The sequence below is a fragment of the Chiloscyllium punctatum genome, chromosome 31 (genome assembly GCF_047496795.1).
Source record: "Chiloscyllium punctatum isolate Juve2018m chromosome 31, sChiPun1.3, whole genome shotgun sequence".
Classification (NCBI taxonomy): Eukaryota; Metazoa; Chordata; class Chondrichthyes; order Orectolobiformes; family Hemiscylliidae; genus Chiloscyllium; species Chiloscyllium punctatum.
The window spans coordinates 67,574,153-67,594,325 of NC_092769.1; the positions used below are offsets into that span (position 1 = coordinate 67,574,153).

General features: G+C 52.6%; 1 protein-coding gene across 3 annotated transcripts; it reads right to left on the reverse strand.

Annotated features, from left to right (window-relative positions):
- On the reverse strand, positions 1-17,989 carry LOC140457020 (protein RD3-like). 3 transcript variants are annotated; one of them, XM_072550922.1, is made up of 3 exons: positions 17,754-17,989; positions 10,689-10,996; positions 1-440 (listed from the first exon to the last, which is right to left on the reverse strand). In XM_072550922.1, the coding sequence occupies exons 2-3, from the start codon at positions 10,982-10,984 to the stop codon at positions 149-151; spliced, it is 588 nt and encodes a 195-aa protein (XP_072407023.1). In that variant the 5' UTR covers positions 10,985-10,996; positions 17,754-17,989; the 3' UTR covers positions 1-148. The 3 variants fall into 3 exon arrangements, with proteins under 3 accessions (XP_072407023.1, XP_072407024.1, XP_072407025.1); XM_072550923.1 differs by having other exon boundaries at positions 17,841-17,987; XM_072550924.1 differs by lacking the exon at positions 17,754-17,989 and adding an exon at positions 17,528-17,737.
- Between the last annotated feature and the right edge of the window lie 2,184 nt (positions 17,990-20,173).

The window sequence follows — 20,173 nt, forward strand, 5'->3', positions numbered from 1 at the left end:
ACACACACACCCGCTCCCCACCCCCCCCGACACCCACACACACACATTGTGCCAACAATGCACTGCCCAATGCAGCTGGAAATCTGCCTATCCATTCCCTTTGAGACTGCCTCCCGCTCCAAGCTGGGTGGTGGGGAGGGAAGGAAGGTTAATTATCCTCTCTGATATTGAACTCGGGCATACTCCTCACCCTGCGGGCAGCGAGCAGGCCAGTGCCTGCCTCCTTGATGCCCTCCTCCTGGCAGAATGGGTTGATCCTTAGCCGGGACCTCAGGGTGAGCGCCGAGAGGCTGTGGCCTCGCTTGCTCTCCGTCTGCCTCATCAGAATCCTTCGTGCCTCCTCCTCCTGCTCCTGCTCGATGAAATCCAGCAGCGTCAGGCGAAAGATCCGGGGAATCTCCGGGACCTCGGATTCAAACTCCCGGATCAGCTTCCGGAACCTGAGAGAGAGAGAGAGACAGGGAGCAAAACAGGAATCAATTTCCGAGCACAGTTTTACTGTGTATCTAACCCTGTGCTGTCCCTGTCCTGGGGGGTGTTTGATGGGGGACAGTGTAGAGGAAGCTTTACTCTGTATCTAACCCTGTCCTGTCCCTGTCCTGGGGAGTGTTTGATGGGGGACAGTGTAGAGGGATCTTTACTCTGTATCTAACCTCGTGCTGTCCCTGTCCTGGGGAGTGTTTGTTAGTGGGACAGTGTAGAGGGAGCTTTACTCTGTATCTAGCCCCGTGCTGTCCCTGTCCTGGGGAGTGTTTGATGGGGGGGAACAGTGTAGAGGAAGCTTTACTCTGTATCTAACCCCGTGCTGCCCCTGTCCTGGGGAGGGTTTGATGGGGGACAGTGTAGAGGAAGCTTTACTCTGAATCTAACCCCGTGCTGCCCCTGTCCTGGGGAGTGTTTGATGGGGGACAGTGTAGATGGAGCTTTACTCTGTATCTAACCCCGTGCTGTCCCTGTCCTGGGGAGTGTTTGATGGGGGCGACAGTGTAGAGGGAGCTTTACTCTGTATCTAACCCCGTGCTGTCCCTGTCCTGGGGAGTGTTTGATGGGGACAGTGTAGAGGGAGCTTTACTCTGTATCTAACCCGGTGCTGTCTCTGTCCTGGGTAGTGTTTGATGGGGGACAGTGTAGAGGCAGCTTTACTGTGTATCTAACCCCGTGCTGTCTCTGTCCTGGGTAGTGTTTGATGGGGGACAGTGTAGAGAGAGCTTTACTCTGTATCTAACCCCGTGCTGCCCCTGTCCTGGGGAGTGTTTGATGGGGGCGACAGTGTAGAGGAGCTTTACTCTGTATCTAACCCCGTGCTGTCCCTGTCCTGGGGAGTGTTTGATGGGGGACAGTGTAGATGGAGCTTTACGCTGTATCTAACCCCGTGCTGTCCCTGTCCTGGGGAGTGTTTGATGGGGGACAGTGTAGAGGAAGCTTTACTCTGTATCTAACCCCGTGCTGTCCCTGTCCTGGGGAGTGTTTGATGGGGGACAGTGTAGAGAGAGCTTTACTCTGTATCTAACCCAGTGCTGTCCCTGTCCTGGGGAGTGTTTGATGGGGGACAGTGCAGAGGGAGCTTTACTCTGTATCTAACCCCGTGCTGTCCCTGTCCTGGGGAGTGTTTGATGGGGGGGACAGTGTAGAGAGAGCTTTACTCTGTATCTAACCCTGTGCTGTCCCTGACCTGGGGAGTGTTTGATGAGGGACAGTGTAGAGGGAGCTTTACTCTATCTAACTCTGTGCTGTCCCTCTCCCGGGAGTGTTCATAGAGTCATAGAGATGTCCAGCACGGAAACAGACCCTTCGGTCCAACCCGTCCATGCCAACCAGATATCCCAACCTAATCTAGTCCCACCTGCCAGCACTTGGCCCATATCCCCCCAAACCCTTCCTATTCCTGTCCCCATCCAGATGCCTTTTAAATGTTGTCATTGTACCAGCCTCCACCACTTCCTCTGGCAGCTCATTCCATACACGTACCACCCTCTGGGTGAAAACGTTGCCCCTTAGGTCTCTTTTATATCTTTCCCCTCTCACCCTAAACCTATGCCCCTCTAGTTCTGGAGTCCCCCACCCCAGGGAAAAGACCTTGTCTATTCACCCTATCCATGCCCCTCAATTTTATAAACCTCTATAAGGTCACCCCTCAGCCTCTGACGCTCCAGGGAAAACAGCCCCAGCCTGTTCAGCCTCTCCCTGTAGCTCAGATCCTCCAACCCTGGCAACATCCTTGTAAATCTTTTCTGAACCCTTTCAAGTTTCACAACATCCTTCCGATAGGAAGGAGACCAGAATTCGACGTAATATTCCAACAGTGGGCCTGACTAATGTCCTGTACAGCCGCAACATGACCTCCCAACTCCTGTACTCAATCCTCTGACCAATAAAGGTAAGCATACCAACCACCTTCTTCACTATCCTATCTACCTGCGACTCTACTTTCAAGGAGCTACGAACCTGCACTCCAAGGTCTCTTTGTTCAGCAACACTCCCTAGGACCTTACCATTAAGTGTATAAATCCTGCTAAGATTTGCTTTCCCAAAATGCAGCACTTCGCATTTATCCGAATTAAACTCCATCTGCCACTTCTCAGCCCATTGGCCCATCTGGTCCAGATCCTGTTGTAATCTGAGGTAACCCTCTTTGCTGTCCACTACACCTCCAATTTTGGTGTCATCTGTAAACTTACTAACTCTTATGCTCGCATCCAAATCATTTATATAAATGACAAAAAGTAGAGGACCCAGCACCGATCCTTGTGGCACTCCACTGGTCACCGGCCTCCAATCTGAAAAACAACTCTCCATCACCACCCTCTGTCTTCTACCTTTGAGCCAGCTCTGTATCCAAATGGCTAGTTCTCCCTGTATTCCATGAGATCTAACCTTGCTAATCAGTCTCCCATGGGGAACCTTGTTGAACACCTTACTGAAGTCCATATAGATCACATCTACTGCTCTGCCCTCTTCAATCCTCTTTGTTACTTCTTCAAAAAACTCAATCAAGTTTGTGAGCCATGATTTCCTATGCACAAAGCCATGTTGACTATCCCGAATCAGTCCTTGCCTTTCCAAATACATGAACATCCTGTCCCTCAGGATTCCCTCCAACAACTTGCCCACCACCGAGGTCAGGCTCACTGGTCTATAGTTCCCTGGCTTGTCCTTACCACCCTTCTTAAACAGTGGCACCACGTTTGCCAACCTCCAGTCTTCCGGCACCTCACCTGTGACTATCGATGATACAAATATCTCAGCAAGAGGCCCAACAATCACTTCTCGAGCTTCCCACAGAGTTCTCGGGTACACCTGATCAGGTCCTGGGGATTTATCCACCTTTAACCGTTTCAAGACATCCAGCACTTCCTCCTCTGTAATCTGGACATTTTGCAAGATGTCACCATCTATTTCCCTACAGTCTATATCTTTCATATCCTTTTCCACAGTAAGTACTGATGCAAAATATTCATTTAGTATCTCCCCAATTTTCTGTGGCTCCACACAAAGGCCGCCTTGCTGATCTTTGAGGGGCCCTATTCTCTCCCTAGTTACCCTTCTGTCCTTAACATATTTGTAAAAACCCTTTGGATTCTCCTTAATTCTATTTGCCAAAGCTATCTCATGTCCCCTTTTTGCCCTCCTGATTTCCCTCTTCAGTATACTCCTACTGCCTTTATACTCTTCTAAGGATTCACTCGACCTATCCTGTCTGTCCCTGACATATGCTTCCTTCTTTTTCTTAACCAAGCCCTCAATTTCTTTCATAAATGACGAAAAGTAGAGGACCCAGCACCGATCCCTGTGGCACTCCACCGTCCCAGGGTGGGACAGGATGGTGTGTCTCTGACTTGATGGGTCTTGAACTGGGATCTCTTGGCTCAGGGACAGGTACCCGACTTGACTAGTGCCACCCTCTTGTGGTTATTGTGGGGGAGTCACTATTAATAGGCAGACCGTGTCTTTCATAGCGGGCACCCTGCTTATTTGTGGTGGTTGATGAGCACCTGAAAAGGAAACAGTTTCTCCCCGACACCAAATCATTTGTTTGTCTCCATCCATGAACTGTCGCCAGTAGATCATCCATGTGGCTGGTCAAATATTTAAGAGCTGACCTCAAGAGGAGTGAGGGAAGGGGCTAAATCAAAATGGAATTGGAGGGGCATTGCGTGGGTTGAGGGATCACCCTTTATGGTCCACACTAGGGTCAGGAAGACAGGGAGGAGGGGACAGATGCCCTCCTTGGAGTGCAAAGGTTTCAAGAACAGAGCCTGACAAGTCTGGAGTATTGCTCGAGCTGTGGCCAAATCAGTCAGCTGATGAACCAAAGCTTTAATTTCTTAAATTGCTCAAATTCAAAATGGCGGCTGTCAGGGATTGGAACCTGGTTCCCCCGGGGGGGGGGGTTCTCCGGGTCTCTCGCTGCCTCAGTAGCTAGGCTACCTTGAAGGAACTGAGCCTCCACAGACAGGAAGGACATGTCTGTTTCTGAAGTAAACGATGAGGCGACGCTCCTGGTGATGGTGGGATAGCCAGCCATGTGCTCTGGGCAGCATTGTGTGCAGCGTCAGGGCAAGTGTCACGATTGCAGCACAACACCAGCAGATCCAGAATCAATCTCAGAATACCTGACAAATCCACACCGACCCTCCGAAGAGTAACCCACCCTGACCCATACCCCCACCCTATGACTCAGCATTTACCCCGGACTAATGCAACTAACCTGCACATCCCTGGGCAGAATGGGACAATTTAGCACGACCAATCCACCCTAACCTGCACATCTCTGGGCACTATGGGCCAATTTAGCACGGCCAATCCCACCCTAACCTGCACATCCCTGGACACTATGGGACAATTTAGCACGGCCAAACCACCCTAACCTGCACATCTCTGGGCACTATGGGACAATTTAGCACGGCCAACCCACCCTAACCTGCACGTCCCTGGACACTATGGGACAATTTAGCACGGCCAATCCACCCTAACCTGCACATCCCTGGGCACTATGGGACAATTTAGCACGGCCAATCCACCCTAACCTGCACATCCCTGGGCACTACGGGACAATTTAGCACGGCCAATCCACCCTAACCTGCACATCCCTGGACACTACGGGACAATTTAGCACGGCCAATCCACCCTAACCTGCACATCCCTGGACACTACGGGACAATTTAGCACGGCCAATCCACCCTAACCTGCACATCCCTGGGCACTGTGGGATAATTTAGCATGGGCCAATCCACCCTAACCTGCACATCCCTGGACACTATGAGGCAATTTAGCACGGCCAATCCACCCTAACCTGCACTTCCCTGGGCACTATGGGACAATTTGGCACGGCCAATCCACCCTAACCTGCACATCCCTGGACACTATGAGGCAATTTAGCACGGCCAATCCACCCTAACCTGCACATCCCTGGACACTATGAGGCAATTTAGCACGGCCAATCCACCCTAACCTGCACATCCCTGGGCACTATGGGACAATTTAGCACGGCCAATCCACCCTAACCTGCACATCCCTGGGCACGATAGAATAATTTAGCACGGCCAATCCACCCTAACCTGCACATCCCTGGGCACGATAGAATAATTTAGCATGGGCCAATCCACCCTAACCTGCACATCCCTGGGCACTATGGGGCAATTTAGCACGGTCATTCCACCCTAACCTGCACATCCCTGAGCACTATGGGACAATTTAGCATGGCCAATCCACGCTAACCTGCACATCCCTGGGCACTATGGGACAATTTAGCACAGCCAATCCACCCTAACCTGCACATCCCTGGTCACTATGGGACAATTTAGCACAGCCAATCCACCCTAACTTGCACATCCCTGGGCACTATGGGACAATTTAGCACGGCCAATCCACCCTAACCTGCACATCCCTGGGCACTATGGGACAATTTAGCACGGCCAATCCACCCTAACCTGCACATCCCTGGACACTATGGGACAATTTAGCATGGCCAATCCACCCTAACCTGCACATCCCTGGGCACGATTGAATAATTTAGCACGGCCAATCCACCACGATGTGGTTGAGCTTTGACCTACCATCCATGCAATTGGGTGATGGGTGATTAGTGTTGGCCTAGCCAGTGGTGTTCTTAAGGATTTTTTGATCAACGACCTTTTCTAAGGTCAATACTCTTCTCCTTATGTTAGCAGATGGAGTCACACTCCTCCAGATAGAGTCAGAGTTATACAGCGTGGAACAGGCTCAAGGGGTTAAATGCGTTCCAAGGAAGTCCCTCCTCCTCAGGCCCCTTTCTGAGGCTTTGGTATCACTGAGGCCCAGATGGGATAAACAGACAAGGTCCTTTTCCCTGGGATGGGGGCAATGCAGAACCAGAGGGGCATAGGTTTCGGGTGAGAGGGGAAAGATTTAAAAGGGACCTAAGAGGGCAACTTTTTCATGCAGAGGGTGGTACGTGTATGGAATGAGCTGCCAGAGGAAGTGGTGGAGGCTGGTACAATGACAGCATTTAAAAGGCATCTGGATGGGGACATGAATAGGAAGGGTTTGGGGGGATATGGGCCGGGTGCTGGCAGGTGGGACTAGATTGGGTTGGGATATCTGGTCGGCATGGACGGGTTGGGCCGAAGGGTCTGTTTCCATGCTGTACATCTCTAATTGATCTCCATCTGGGACTTATCCTGTCATTGATAAATTCTCTGCAATCTTCAAGCAACACACTTGCTTTCTCTAAACCACGTTTTGATGCCTTTGCGCGTAAGAGCACAAAAAAAATGAGGCCGTTTGGCCTCCTCGAATCCGCATCACCTCTCGGCAAGCGCAGATCCAGGCCGAATCTTCTCACAATGACCCCCACCACCTCCCCCCCCCCCACCGATTCCCTCAGCCTGAAAATTCTATCCGTCTCTGACCTGACCGCACTCAGTGACTGACACCTTCCAGCCCTCAGCAGCCAGAGGAGTCCACAAGGATTCTCCCTTCCCCCCCCCCACCTCCCTCTCCAAGGGAAAAACTCTTGCTCACCTCATTCCAAAATGGCCGACCCCCGTGCCCTGAGAGTACTGACCCCTCGCTCCAGACGGTCTGTCTGGGGGAGGGGGGGGGTTAAACAGTTTCTCATTCTCCCCTCGGGATGTCGGCACGTGACTTCAGACCCCACAGCGATATGGTTGACCTTTGACCTGTCGCCCACGCAATTGGGTGATGGGCAGTACATGTTGGCTTGGCCAGCCATGTTCATAAGGAATTTTGATGGAAGGACGTGTCAAACTGCCAAACTAAACTAATCCCATTTGGACCATACCACTCCAAACCTTTCCTATTCGTGTCCTTATCCAAATGTCAGTGAGGCTTTGTACAACTTTAATAATCTTATTCAGATCCAAACAGCCGGCCTAACCCTGTCACCCACCTCCCCACTGGATGGGGGGGGGGGCAGCTCCAACAGCTCTTGGGAAGCTCCACACCATCCAGAATAAAGCAGCCCCCTCCCCTGTTTGATTGGCACCACATCCACAAACATCCACGCCCTCCACCACCGACGCTCAGTAGCATCAGGGCGTACGGTCGACAAGAGGCACTGCGGAAATTCACCAAAGATCCTCGGACAGCACCTTCCAAACCCCTACCATTTGGAAGGGCAACAGCAACAGATACATGGGAACACCATTCCATGTCATTTCTCCCTCACCCATCCCGACTTGGGAATACGTCGACTGTTCCTTCAGTGTCGCTGGTTCAGAATCCTGGAACTCCCTCCCCCAGGGCATTGTGGGTCTAACCCACAGCACACGGGTTGCAGCGGTTCAAGATGGCCGCTCACCCCCCCCCCCCCCCCCTCCACCTTCTCAAGGGGGACAATTCATGAGTGTTTATTAATGCCCTTTAGGGAAGGAAGCTGCCATCCTTACCCCGTCTGGGCCTACACGTGACTCCAGACCCACAGCCATGTGGTTAACCATCCTCTGGCTAATTACGGACGGCCAATAAATACTGGCCCATCCACGAGTTAATTTTTTTAAAAAAATTCCTCTGTGGTGAATCCTCGGATGACAGTGTCTCTTGGGGCTCATCCAGACTTTTCCAAAATGGAGCCAGGGCTTTGAGGTGAGCTTAGGCCTAAACATGGCTGACGGAGCATAATACGGTCAAAATGTTCAACTTCGCTCAGTTTGATAGGAACAAATTGAGAGAAGGTACTCTGTATGAGTGGGAGGTATGAGTGGGGGCTGTTAATCCAGTCTAATCAGGGAGCCCTGGCTGACAGATTTTTAAAAAGGATGAGTTGGGTAAGAGGCCTTGCTTTGCCGCTCCCCCATTCCCTGTAAACTGTACGGCTGGTAACATTAACTGTTTATTTGTAAACTGTACTGTTCAATAAAACAAACATTTTTTAAAAATGTGAGCTTCAGAGCTCGTGACATCAGGGCAGCTGACTCTGAATGAGCGGCACTAAAGTCAAGGGCTATTTGTGTACAAATAAATCCAGGCTGAATCTTCTCACAATGACCCCCCCCAACGATTCCCTCAGCCTGAAAATTCTATCCGTCTCTGACCTGACCACACTCAGTGACTGACGCCTTCCAGCCCTCAGCAGCCAGAGGAGTCCACAAGGATTCTCCCTTCCCCCTAAATGACTAGGAGAAAGTGAGGACTGCAGATGCTGGAGATCGGGGCTGAAAAATGTGTTGCTGGAAAAGCGCAGCAGGTCAGGCAGCATCCGAGGAGCAGGAGAATCGACGTCTCGGGCATGAGCCTTCTTCAGGAATGAGGGAAGTGTGTCCAGCAGGCTAAGATAAAAGGTAGGGAGGAGGGACTTGGGGGAGAGGGGTTGGAAATGCGATAGGTGGAAGGAGGTTAAGTAACCCTCCAACCAGAAGGGATGAACTCAGACTTCTCCAGTTTCCTCATTTCCCCTCCCCCCACCTTGTCTCAGTCCCAACCCTCGAACTCAGCACCGCCTTCCTAACCTGCAATCTTCTTCCTGACCTCTCCGCCCCCCACCCCACTCCAGCCTATCACCCTCACCTTGACCTCCTTCCACCCATCGCATTCCCAACGCCCCTCCCCCAAGTCCCTCCTCCCTACCTTTTTAATCTTAGCCTGCTGGACACACTTCCCTCATTCCTGACGAAGGGCTGATGCCCGAGACGCCGATTCTCCTGCTCCTTGGATGCTGCCTGACCTGCTGCGCTTTTCCAGCAACACATTTCCAGCTGTAAATAAACGACGCCCCGGTGAACAGGATGTGGGCCTCTGTGGAGTTATTTCAGCTACTGTCCTGCTGCCCTAAGACCGGCCTTTGAAAGACGGGGCAAATAATGTGTCGACCCAACGTGCCCTCCCACACTGACGAAGGACCGAAAGAGTCGAGAGGTAAAGGGATGAAAAAGAATTCAGACATAACAAACGAGACACCGCATCAGATCACGTTAATGATCCGTGTAGTAATTTCTCAAGGGCTGAAGCCAGACGAACGTTCACTGTTAACGCATCAGAAAGGAGAGCTGAGGAACACACACCATGGGTGCTGGGGAAAAAATAAGCAGTTAGGCGGCAGTGTGGGGGGTTCAATTTTAAAAAGAGAAAAAAAAAAGGAGAGCTATGGATGTATGGAAATTTGGCGGAATCTTTAGCGTTTGAAATGACCCCAGGCCAAGCATCAGCAGACTTTGCTGAGTGGGTCATGGCAATACCCATTGAAGTTTAGACGACAAAGGGACGACCTTACTTGAAACATCCAAAATCCTATGGGTTAAACACTGAGAGGATGTTTCCTTCAGAACCAGGGGAAAACAGTTGAAAATACAGTGTCCCCTATTTATGAGAGAGAGAGAGAGAGAGAGAGAGAGAGAGACCGAGGGCTGATTCCCTCTTAGATTTCCCTGAAAGTCGCCACCCAGGGTCGTTTAAGAAGGCGTACGGTGTGTTAGCTTTTACTGGGAGAGGGATTGAGTTCCGGAACCATGAGGTCATGCTGCAGCTGTACAAAACTCTGGTGCGGCCGCACTTGGAGTATTGCGTACAGTCCTGGTCATCGTATTATAGGGAGGATATGGAAGCTTTGGAAAGGGTTCAGAGGAGATTTACCAGGATGTTGCCTGGTACGGAGGGAAGGCCTGATGAGGAAAGGCTGAGGGGCTTGAGGCTGTTAGGGAGAAGAAGGTTGAGAGGTGACTTAGTTGAGACATTTAAGATAATCAGAGGGTTAGATCGGGTGGACAGGGAGAGCCTTTTTCCTCAGATGGTGATGGCTAACACAAGGGGACAGAGCTTCAAATTGAGGGGTGATAGATATAGGACAGATGTCAGAGGTAGTTTCTTTACTCAGAGAGTAGGAGGGGTGTGGAACACACTGCCTGCAACAGTAGTGGACTCGCCAACTTTAAGGGCATTTAAATGGTCATTGAATAAACATATGGATGATAATGGAATAGTGTAGGTTAGATGGGCTTCAGATTGGTTTCACGGGTTGGCGCAACATCGAGGGCCGAAGGGCCTGTACTGCGCTGGAATGTTCTGAGGTTGGGACGAGGAGGCTAGTCTGTGGAATTTATCTCCCCCACACAGCGACAGAGACAGGGCCTTTCAATTAATTCCAGGTCGAGAGACGGACAAATCGGCCATTCAGCCCCTCTAGTCTGCTCAAGATGATCGTGACAGAGCAGGTGCGACAGGGCTCAGTGGCCTACCCCAGCACCCTGGCCTACCTGAGAATGAGAGGCCCACACTGGGAGGGTTTGATCTTGGAGCACAGCTCCTGCAGCTCCAGCTGCTCCCCGGGGGGTATCTGGAAGCCAAGCTTGGGCTGGGCCATGAGCCAGCTGTAGTCCACCCCCTGCTTCAAGCGCTTGCACTCCACCGCCCGCTCCCGATGCATCTTCTCGGCCCGCTTCAGCTGCGCGCTGAGCTCCAGGGTCAGCGTGTTGGTGACCAGCTCCTCCTCGCTGCGGGGAGCCAGGGTTGAGCAACGCTCACTCCAGTCGAAGAGGGACGAGAGGAACATGGCCGCCACTCACTGAAACAAGAAGAGAGAATCAGGCAACATGGCCGCCGCTCACGAAAACGAGGAGAGAGAATCAGACAACATGGCCGCCGCTCACTGAAACAGTATCAGACAACATGGCCACCGCTCACAGAAACAGTATCAGACAACATGGCCGCCACTCACGGAAACAGTATCAGACAACATGGCCGCCGCTCACGGAAACAGTATCAGACAACATGGCCACCGCACACTGAAACGAGGAGAGAGTATCAGACAACATGGCCGCCACTCACGGAAACAGTATCAGACAACATGGCCGCCACTCATGGAAACAGTATCAGACAACATGGCCGCCGCTCATGGAAACGAGGAGAGAGTATCAGACAACATGGCCGCCACTCACGGAAACAGTATCAGACAACATGGCCGCCACTCACGGAAACAGTATCAGACAACATGGCCGCCACTCATGGAAACAGTATCAGACAACATGGCCGCCGCTCATGGAAACGAGGAGAGAGTATCAGACAACATGGCCGCCACTCACGGAAACAGTATCAGACAACATGGCCGCCGCTCACTGAAACGAGGAGAGAGTATCAGACAACCATACCGTACAGAGGAGGTCCGTAAGATGTAGGAGCAGAAATTAGGCTATTCAGCCCATCCAGTCTGCTCCTCCATTTAATCATGGCTGATAATTTCCTCAACCCCATTCTCCCGGTAACCCTTGATCCTGTTGATACTCAAGGACCTATCCATCTCTGTCTTAAATATACTCAGTGACCTTAAATATGCTCCGTCTTAAATATACTCAGCCTTCAGTGGCAGTGAATTCCATAGATTCACCACTCTCTGGTTGAAGATGTTTCTCCTTATCTTCGTTCTAAAAGACCTTCCCTTTCTGGGCAGCATGGTAGCTCAGTGGTTCCCAGCACCAGGGACCTGGGTTCGATTCTAGCCTCGGGCGACTGTCTGTGTGGAGTTTGCACATTCTCCTCATGTCTGCGTGGGTTTCCTCCGGGTGCTCTGGTTTCCTCCCACAGTCACAATGATGTGCAGGTTAGGATGGATTGGCCGTGCTAAATTGTCCCATAGTGTCCAGGGATGTGCAGGTTAGGATGGATTGGCCGTGCTAAATTGTCCCATAGTGTCCAGGGATGTGCAGGTTAGGGTGGATTGGTTGTGCTAAATTGTCCCATAGTGTCCAGGGATGTGCAGGTTAGGGTGGATTGGCCATGATAATTGCCCCATAGTGTCCAGGGATGTGCAGGTTAGGGTGGATTGGCCATGATAATTGTCCCATAGTGCCCAGGGATGTGCAGGTTAGGGTGGATTGGCCATGCTAAATTGTCCCATAGTGCCCAGGGATGTGCAGGTTAGGGTGGATTGGCCGTGCTAAATTGTCCCATAGTGCCCAGGGATGAGTAGGTTAGGGTGGATTGGCCGTGCTAAATTGTCCCATAGTGCCCAGGGATGAGTAGGTTAGGTTCTTTAGTCAGGAGTAAATGCACCATAATAGGGTAGGGGAATGAGTCCGGGTGGATTACTCTTCTGAGGGTCGGTGTGGACTTATTGGGCTGAAGGGCCTGTTTCCACACTGTAGGGAATCTATGATTCACTCTCTGTCTTTGGCTCCTAGTCTCTGTGACCAATGGAAACATCTTCTCAACATCTAGGCCATTCAGTATTCTGTATGTTTTAATTAGATTCCCCCCCCCTCATCCTTCTAAACTCTATCGAGTATAGACCTAGAATCCTCAAATGTTAAACGTTTCATTCCTTCGACCATTCTCGTAGACCTCCTCCGAACACGCTCCAGACCAGTACTTCCTTCCTGAGATATGGGGCCCAAAACTGCACACAATATTCCAAATGTGGTCTGATCAGAGCTTTACAGAGCCTCAGAAGTACATCTCTGTTTTATATTCAAGTCCATTGAGTCTCCAGCATCGATAATACTCTCAATCTACATCCTTTCACCTCACCCCCATCCTGCACTAGGCCCACAGGCCTTGACTGTTAAAGTACTTTTTAAAGGTCGTCACATTTTCTACCTCAACTACTCTCCCAGGCAGTGCCTTTGAGGTATCCACCCCTCTCTGGGAGAAGTTCTGTTTCCTCAAGCCCCCTCCAAACCTCTCGTGTTAAAATTATGCCCCCTCGTTATTGCCCTTTTGGTTTAAGAGTCATACAGCACAGAAACAGGCCCTTCAGCCCAACTCGTCCATGCCGACCAGATATCCTAACCCAATCTGGTCCCGTTTACCAGCACTTGGCCCATGTCCCTCTAAACACTTCTCGTGCAGGTACCCGACCAAATGGGAGCAAGATGGAGAGGGAGGAAGGCCACTTAGGGATGCAGAATTGGGGATGTTTGAGACATAGAGTTGGGTGTGGGGTAGAGGGTTTGGGAGGTCGAGTTGGGGGTACTTGAGAGGCAGAGTTGGTAGGGGTTTAGAGACAGAGTTGGGGGGGTTACAGACAGAGTTGGGGGGGTTTAGACACAGAGTTGGGGGGGTTTAGAGTCAGAGTTGGGGGGGTTTAGAGACAGAGTTGGTGGGGGTTTAGAGACAGAGTTGGGGGGGGTTTAGAGACAGAGTTGGTACGGGTTTAGACACAGAGTTGGGGGGGTTTAGAGACAGAGTTGGGGGGGTTAGAGACAGAGTTGGGGGGGTTTAGAGTCAGAGTTGGGGGGGTTTAGAGACAGAGTTGGTGGGGGTTTAGAGACAGAGTTGGGGGGGTTTACAGACAGAGTTGGGGGGTTTAGAGACAGAGTTGGGGGGGGTTTAGAGACAGAGTTGGTACGGGTTTAGACACAGAGTTGGGGGGGTTTAGAGACAGAGTTGGGGGGGTTAGAGACAGAGTTGGGGGGGTTTAGAGTCAGAGTTGGGGGGGTTTAGAGACAGAGTTGGTGGGGGTTTAGAGACAGAGTTGGGGGGGTTTACAGACAGAGTTGGGGGGTTTAGAGACAGAGTTGGGGGGGGTTTAGAGACAGAGTTGGTACGGGTTTAGACACAGAGTTGGGGGGGTTTAGAGACAGAGTTGGGGGCGTTAGAGACAGAGTTGGTGCGGGTTTAGAGACAGAGTTGAGGTGTTTAAAGACAGAGTTGGGGGGTTGAGAGACAGAGTTGGGGGGTTTAGAGACAGAGTTGGGGGGTTTAGAGACAGAATTGAGGGGGTTTAGAGACAGAGTTGGGGGGTATAGAAACAGAGTAGGGGGAGTATAGAGACAGATTTGGGGGGGTTGAGAGACAGAGTTGGTGAGGGTTTAGAGACAGAGTTGGGGGTTTAGAGACAGAGTTGGGGGGTTTAGAGACAGAATTGAGGGGGTTTAGAGACAGAGTTGGGGGGTTTATAGACAGAGTTGGGGGGTTTAGAGACAGAGTTGGGGGGTTTAGAGACAGAGTTGGGGGTTTAGAGACAGAGTTGGGGGGGTTTACAGACAGAGTTGGGGGGTTTACAGACAGAGTTGAGGGGTTGAGAGACAGAGTTGGGGGGTTTAGAGACAGAGTTGGGGGGTTGAGAGACAGAATTGAGGGGGTTTAGAGACAGAGTTGGGGGGTTTATAGACAGAGTTGGGGTGTTTAAAGACAGAGTTGAGGGGTTTAGAGACAGAGGTGGGGTGTTTAGAGACAGAGTTGGGGTGGTTTTGAAACAGAGTTGGGGGGTATAGAAACAGAGTAGGGGGAGTATAGAGACAGATTTGGGGGGGGTTGAGAGACAGAGTTGGTGAGGGTTTAGAGACAGAGCTGGGGGTTTAGAGACAGAGTTGGGGGGTTTAGAGACAGAATTGAGGGGGTTTAGAGACAGAGTTGGGGGGTTTAGAGACAGAGCTGGGGTGTTTAAAGACAGAGTTGGGGGGGTTTAGAGACAGAGTTGGGGTGTTTAGAGACAGAGTTGGAGTGGTTTTGAAACAGAGTTGGGGGTATAGAAACAGAGTAGGGGGAGTATAGAGGCAGAGTTGGGGGGTTTAGAGACAGTGCTGGGGGGGGGGGGGGGGAAGTCCAGAGACAGAGTTGGAGGGAGTATAGAGGCAGAGTTGGGGGGGTTTAGAGACAGAGTTGGGGTGTTTAGAGACAGAGTTGGATTGGTTTTGAAACAGAGTTGGGGGTATAGAAACAGAGTAGGGGGAGTATAGAGACAGAGTTGGGGGGTTTAGAGACAGTGCTGGGGGGGGGGGGGGTGGGGGGGAAGTCCAGAGACAGAGTTGGAGGGAGTATAGAGGCAGAGTTGGGGGGGTTTAGAGACAGAGTTGAGGGGGTTTAGAGACAGAGTTGGGGGGGTTTAGAGACAGAGTTGAGGGGTTTTCAGATGCAGAGTTCGTGGTTTTGAGAGGGAAATAGGGAGGTTTCAGAGGTAGAGTTGGGGGATTCAGAGGGAGAGTGCAGGGGGTTTAGAGATAGATTTTGGGGGGGATTTAGAGACAGAGTTGGGGGCTATTAGAGAGGCCGGGTTGGAGGGTATTAGAGAGGTAGACTTAGGCAGTGTTGGGAGACAGAGCTTTGTTGGATAATGCAATGGAGGAAGAGAAGGGGGAATGGAAATTACATGAGGAGATAGTTCAGAAAATGGTGCAGGATTGTAATCATCATCCAGAAGGTCGGTTTCTAGATGGAGGGCTGGTTTACGATGCAGTGTGACACTAACAGCGCAGGGTCAATTCCCACACCAGCTGAGGTGACCACGAAGGTCTCTCCTACTCAGCCTCACCTCTGACCTGAGGCATGGTGACGGTCTGGTAAACCCACCACCAGTAACCACTCTCTGGAAGGACAGCACCCATTTGGTCCCCTGGTGAAGTTACTGTTCCATTCACACACTGCCCAGTTTTCATCAGAAAAGCCAGTAACCAGAACAAAAGCCAACTGACTCAAGTTAAACTGCATGGACAGGCATATTCCCACCAATCCCAATGGATCCCTCAGTACTGACCCTCTGACAGTGCAGCAGTCCCTCAGCACTGACCCTCCGACAGTGCGGCACCCCCTCAGTACTGACCCTCCCACCGTGCGGTACTCCCTCAGTACTGACCCTCCGACAGTGCGGCACGTCCTCAGCACTGACCCTCCGATAGTGCGGCACTCCCTCAGCACTGACCCTCCGACAGTGCGGCACTCCCTCAGCACTGACCCTCCGACAGTGCGGCACTCCCTCAGCACTGACCCTCCGACAGTGCGGCACTCCCTCAGCACTGACCCTCCGACAGTGCGGCACTCCCTCAGTACTGACCCTCCGACAGTGCGGCACTCCCTCAGCACTGACCCTCCGACAGTGCGGCACTCCCTCAGCACTGACCCTCCGACAGTGCGGCACTCCCTCAGCACTGACCCTCCGACAGTTCGGCACTCCCTCAGCACTGACCCTCCGACAGTGCGGCACTCCCTCAGTACTGACCCTCCGACAGTGCGGCACTCCCTCAGTACTGACCCTCCGACAGTGCGGCACTCCCTCAGTACTGACCCTCCGACAGTGCGGCACTCCCTCAGTACTGACCCTCCGACAGTGCGGCACTCCCTCAGTACTGACCCTCCGACAGTGCGGCACTCCCTCAGTACTGACCCTCCGACAGTGCGGCACTCCCTCAGTACTGACCCTCCGACAGTGCGGCACTCCCTCAGTACTGACCCTCCGACAGTGCGGCACTCCCTCAGTACTGACCCTCCGACAGTGCGGCACTCCCTCAGTACTGACCCTCCGACAGTGCGGCACTCCCTCAGCACTGACCCTCCGACAGTGCGGCACTCCCTCAGCACTGACCCTCCGACAGTGCGGCACTCCCTCAGCACTGACCCTCCGACAGTGCGGCACTCCCTCAGTACTGACCCTCCGACAGTGCGGCACTCCCTCAGTACTGACCCTCCGACAGTGCGGCACTCCCTCAGTACTGACCCTCCGACAGTGCGGCACTCCCTCAGCACTGACCCTCCGACAGTGCGGCACTCCCTCAGCACTGACCCTCCGACAGTGCGGCACTCCCTCAGTACTGACCCTCCGACAGTGCGGCACTCCCTCAGTACTGACCCTCCGACAGTGCGGCACTCCCTCAGTACTGACCCTCCGACAGTGCGGCACTCCCTCAGTACTGACCCTCCGACAGTGCGGCACTCCCTCAGTACTGACCCTCCGACAGTGCGGCACTCCCTCAGCACTGACCCTCCGACAGTGCGGCACTCCCTCAGTACTGACCCTCCGACAGTGCGGCACTCCCTCAGCACTGACCCTCCGACAGTGCGGCACTCCCTCAACACTGACCCTCCGACAGTGCGGCACTCCCTCAGTACTGACCCTCCGACAGTGCGGCACTCCCTCAGTACTGACCCTCCGACAGTGCGGCACTCCCTCAGTACTGACCCTCCGACAGTGCGGCACTCCCTCAGTACTGACCCTCTGAGAGTGCGGTGCTCTGTCAGTGCCAGTGTGACCACCTCTGTTAAATCTTCTCTATCTCCTTTGCTGTGAGGGGAATGGCCCCAGTGTCCCTCACCGTTGACCTTGCGTCTAAAATCCTTCATCCCCTGGGCCCGTTCTGGTCAATCTCCTCCACATGGGGACCCTCACCTCCCACCAGAATCCTGAAAACTGGCACTGGGCACAGCGTCTGAGTCCCGAGCTGAGAACCTCATCAAATCTCTTCAGCCCGTCAGCCTTGTTTGTTCGCACGGATCCCTGGGTCCTGTCAATTTTGGTCGACCTGCCGCCTTCCAAGATCCATCTTTTGCATCCTCCTGGTGCCCAGCACCATCTGGCCAACGCTAAACAAGGGTGCTGACAAAATAACTCTCACCGGCCCAAGTCTTTCAGTCGCTTTGGTGGCTGGGATCAGTCGGGTTTTCCCCCAGTTTATGCCACAGGGAGAACCACGGGGTCTCACCTTCCTTGTCTGTTGGGTGGGTCTTGGAATCGATTCCCACTCTGTCCAGTATCCCGTTCCCGGTCTGAGCTACTCTGTTGGCTGCTCCCTACCCCTCCCACCTAGGTGAGAGCTGGATAAGGCGGTATTAGCTTACTAATCGCAAGGTTTCTCTTTGTGTCAGCACGGATTGTGGACGTCAGCTCATGTGTGTATGTGTGTGTGTACATGCGTGCGTGTGTGTGTGCATATGTGTGTGTCTGTGTACGTGCGTGTGTACGTATGTGTGTGTATGCGTGATTGTATGTGTGTGTCTGTGTACATGCATGTGTATGTGTGTGTGTACGTGTCTGTGTGTGTGTGCGCGTGTGTGTGCATGTGTGTGTGTTTACATGTCTGTTTGTGTGTCTAGGTGTGTGTGTACATATGTATTTGTGTGTGTACGTGTGTACGTGTGTGTGTATGTGTGTACGTGTGTGTGTGGGTGTGTATGTGTGTGTGCGCACGGGGAGTGTATGTGTGTGGGTATGAGTGTGTGTGTGCATGTGCGTGGGAAGTGTGTGTATGTGTGTGGGTGTATGTGGGGAGTGTGTGTATGTGTGAGTGTGTGTGAGTGTGAGTGTGTATGTGTATGTGTGTGTGAGTGTGTGCATATGTGTGGCGAGTGATGTGTGTGAGTGTATGTGAGTGTGTGTATGTGTGTGAGTGTGCATGTGTGTGAGTGTGTGCGGAGTGAGTGTGTGTGAGCGCGCGCGCGTGTGTGTGTGTGTGTGTGTGTGTGGGGGGGGTGTGTGTATGTGGGTGTGTGTTTGGGGTGTGTGTGTGTGGGTGTGTGGGGTGTGTGTGTGAGTGTGTGTGTGTGAGTGTGTGTGTGAGGAGTGTGTGTGAGTGTGTGTGTGGGGAGTGTGTGTGTGTGTGTGTGTGTGGGGTGTCTGTGTGGGGAGTGAGTGTGTCGTGTGTGTGTGAGTGTGTGGGGAGTGAGTGTGTGGGGTGTGAGTGTGTGTGGGGGGGGTGAGTGTGTGTGAGGGGTGTGTGTGTGTGTGGGGAGTGTGTGTGTGTGGGGAGTGAATGTATGTGTGTTTGTGTCGTGTGTGTGTGAGTGTGTGGGGAGTGAGTGTGTGGGGTGTGAGTGTGTGTGTGTGTGGGGAGTGAGTGTGTGTGAGGGGGTTGTGTAGGTGTGTGTGTGTACCACAGTGCGTTATGCAGCGGGGGGAGGAGGAACAAACACTGCCTCTGTTACCGTGTATGAGGATCGACACACAATCGTTCATTTATTCCTGAACGCAGAAATGTTCCAGCTAAACACTGACCTCTGGGAGCTCAGCCGAAGGTCTCACTTTCTCAGGAGCATCTTAAGGGAGCAGAGACATTCGAGAAAGGATTGGGAATGGATTTCCAGAGCTCAGGGACAATGGGCCAGTAGTGGGGAGAGTGAAGGGTCAATATACAGTGGCTCAGTGGTTAGCACTGCTGCTTCTCAGCGCCAGGGAGCCAGGTTCGATCCCACCCTCAGGCGACTGTCTGTGTGGAGTTTGCACATTCTCCCCCCGTGTCTGTGTGGGGTTTCCTCCGGGTGCTCCGGTTTCCTCCCACAGTCCAAAGACGTGCAGGTTAGGGTGGATTGGCCGTGCTAAATTGTCCCATAGTGCCCAGGGATGTGCAGGTTAGGGTGGATTGGCCGTGCTAAATTGTCCCATAGTGCCCAGGGATGTGCAGGTTAGGGTGGATTGGCCGTGCTAAATTGTCCCATAGTGTCCAGGGATGTGCAGGTTAGGGTGGATTGGCCGTGCTAAATTGTCCCATAGTGCCCCAGGATGTGCAGGTTAGGGTGGATTGGCCGTGCTAAATTGTCCCATAGTGTCCAGGGATGTGCAGGTTAGGGTGGATTGGCCATGCTAAATTGTCCCATAGTGTCCAGGGATGTGCAGGTTAGGGTGGGACTGGCCGTGCTAAATTGTCCCACAGTGCCCAGGGGTGTGCAGGTTAGGGTGGATTGGCCGTGCTAAATTGTCCCGTAGTGCCCAGGGATGTGCAGGTTAGGGTGAATTGGCCGTGCTAAATTGTCCCATAGTGCCCAGGGATGTGCAGGTTAGGGTGGGATTGGCCGTGCTAAATTGTCCCATAGTGCCCAGGGATGTGCAGGTTAGGGTGGGATTGGCCGTGCTAAATTGAGAATGGGAGCAGGAGGAGGCCATTTGGCCCTTTGAGCCCAGTCTGCCATCCAATGGGATCATGGCTGACCATCTGACCCAGTCCCCCACTGTCCCCCTTTAGCCCCAAGAACTCGATCCAACTCCTTCCTGAGAACATTCAATGTTTTGGCCCCAACCCCTCTCTGTGTCAAAGAATCCCAC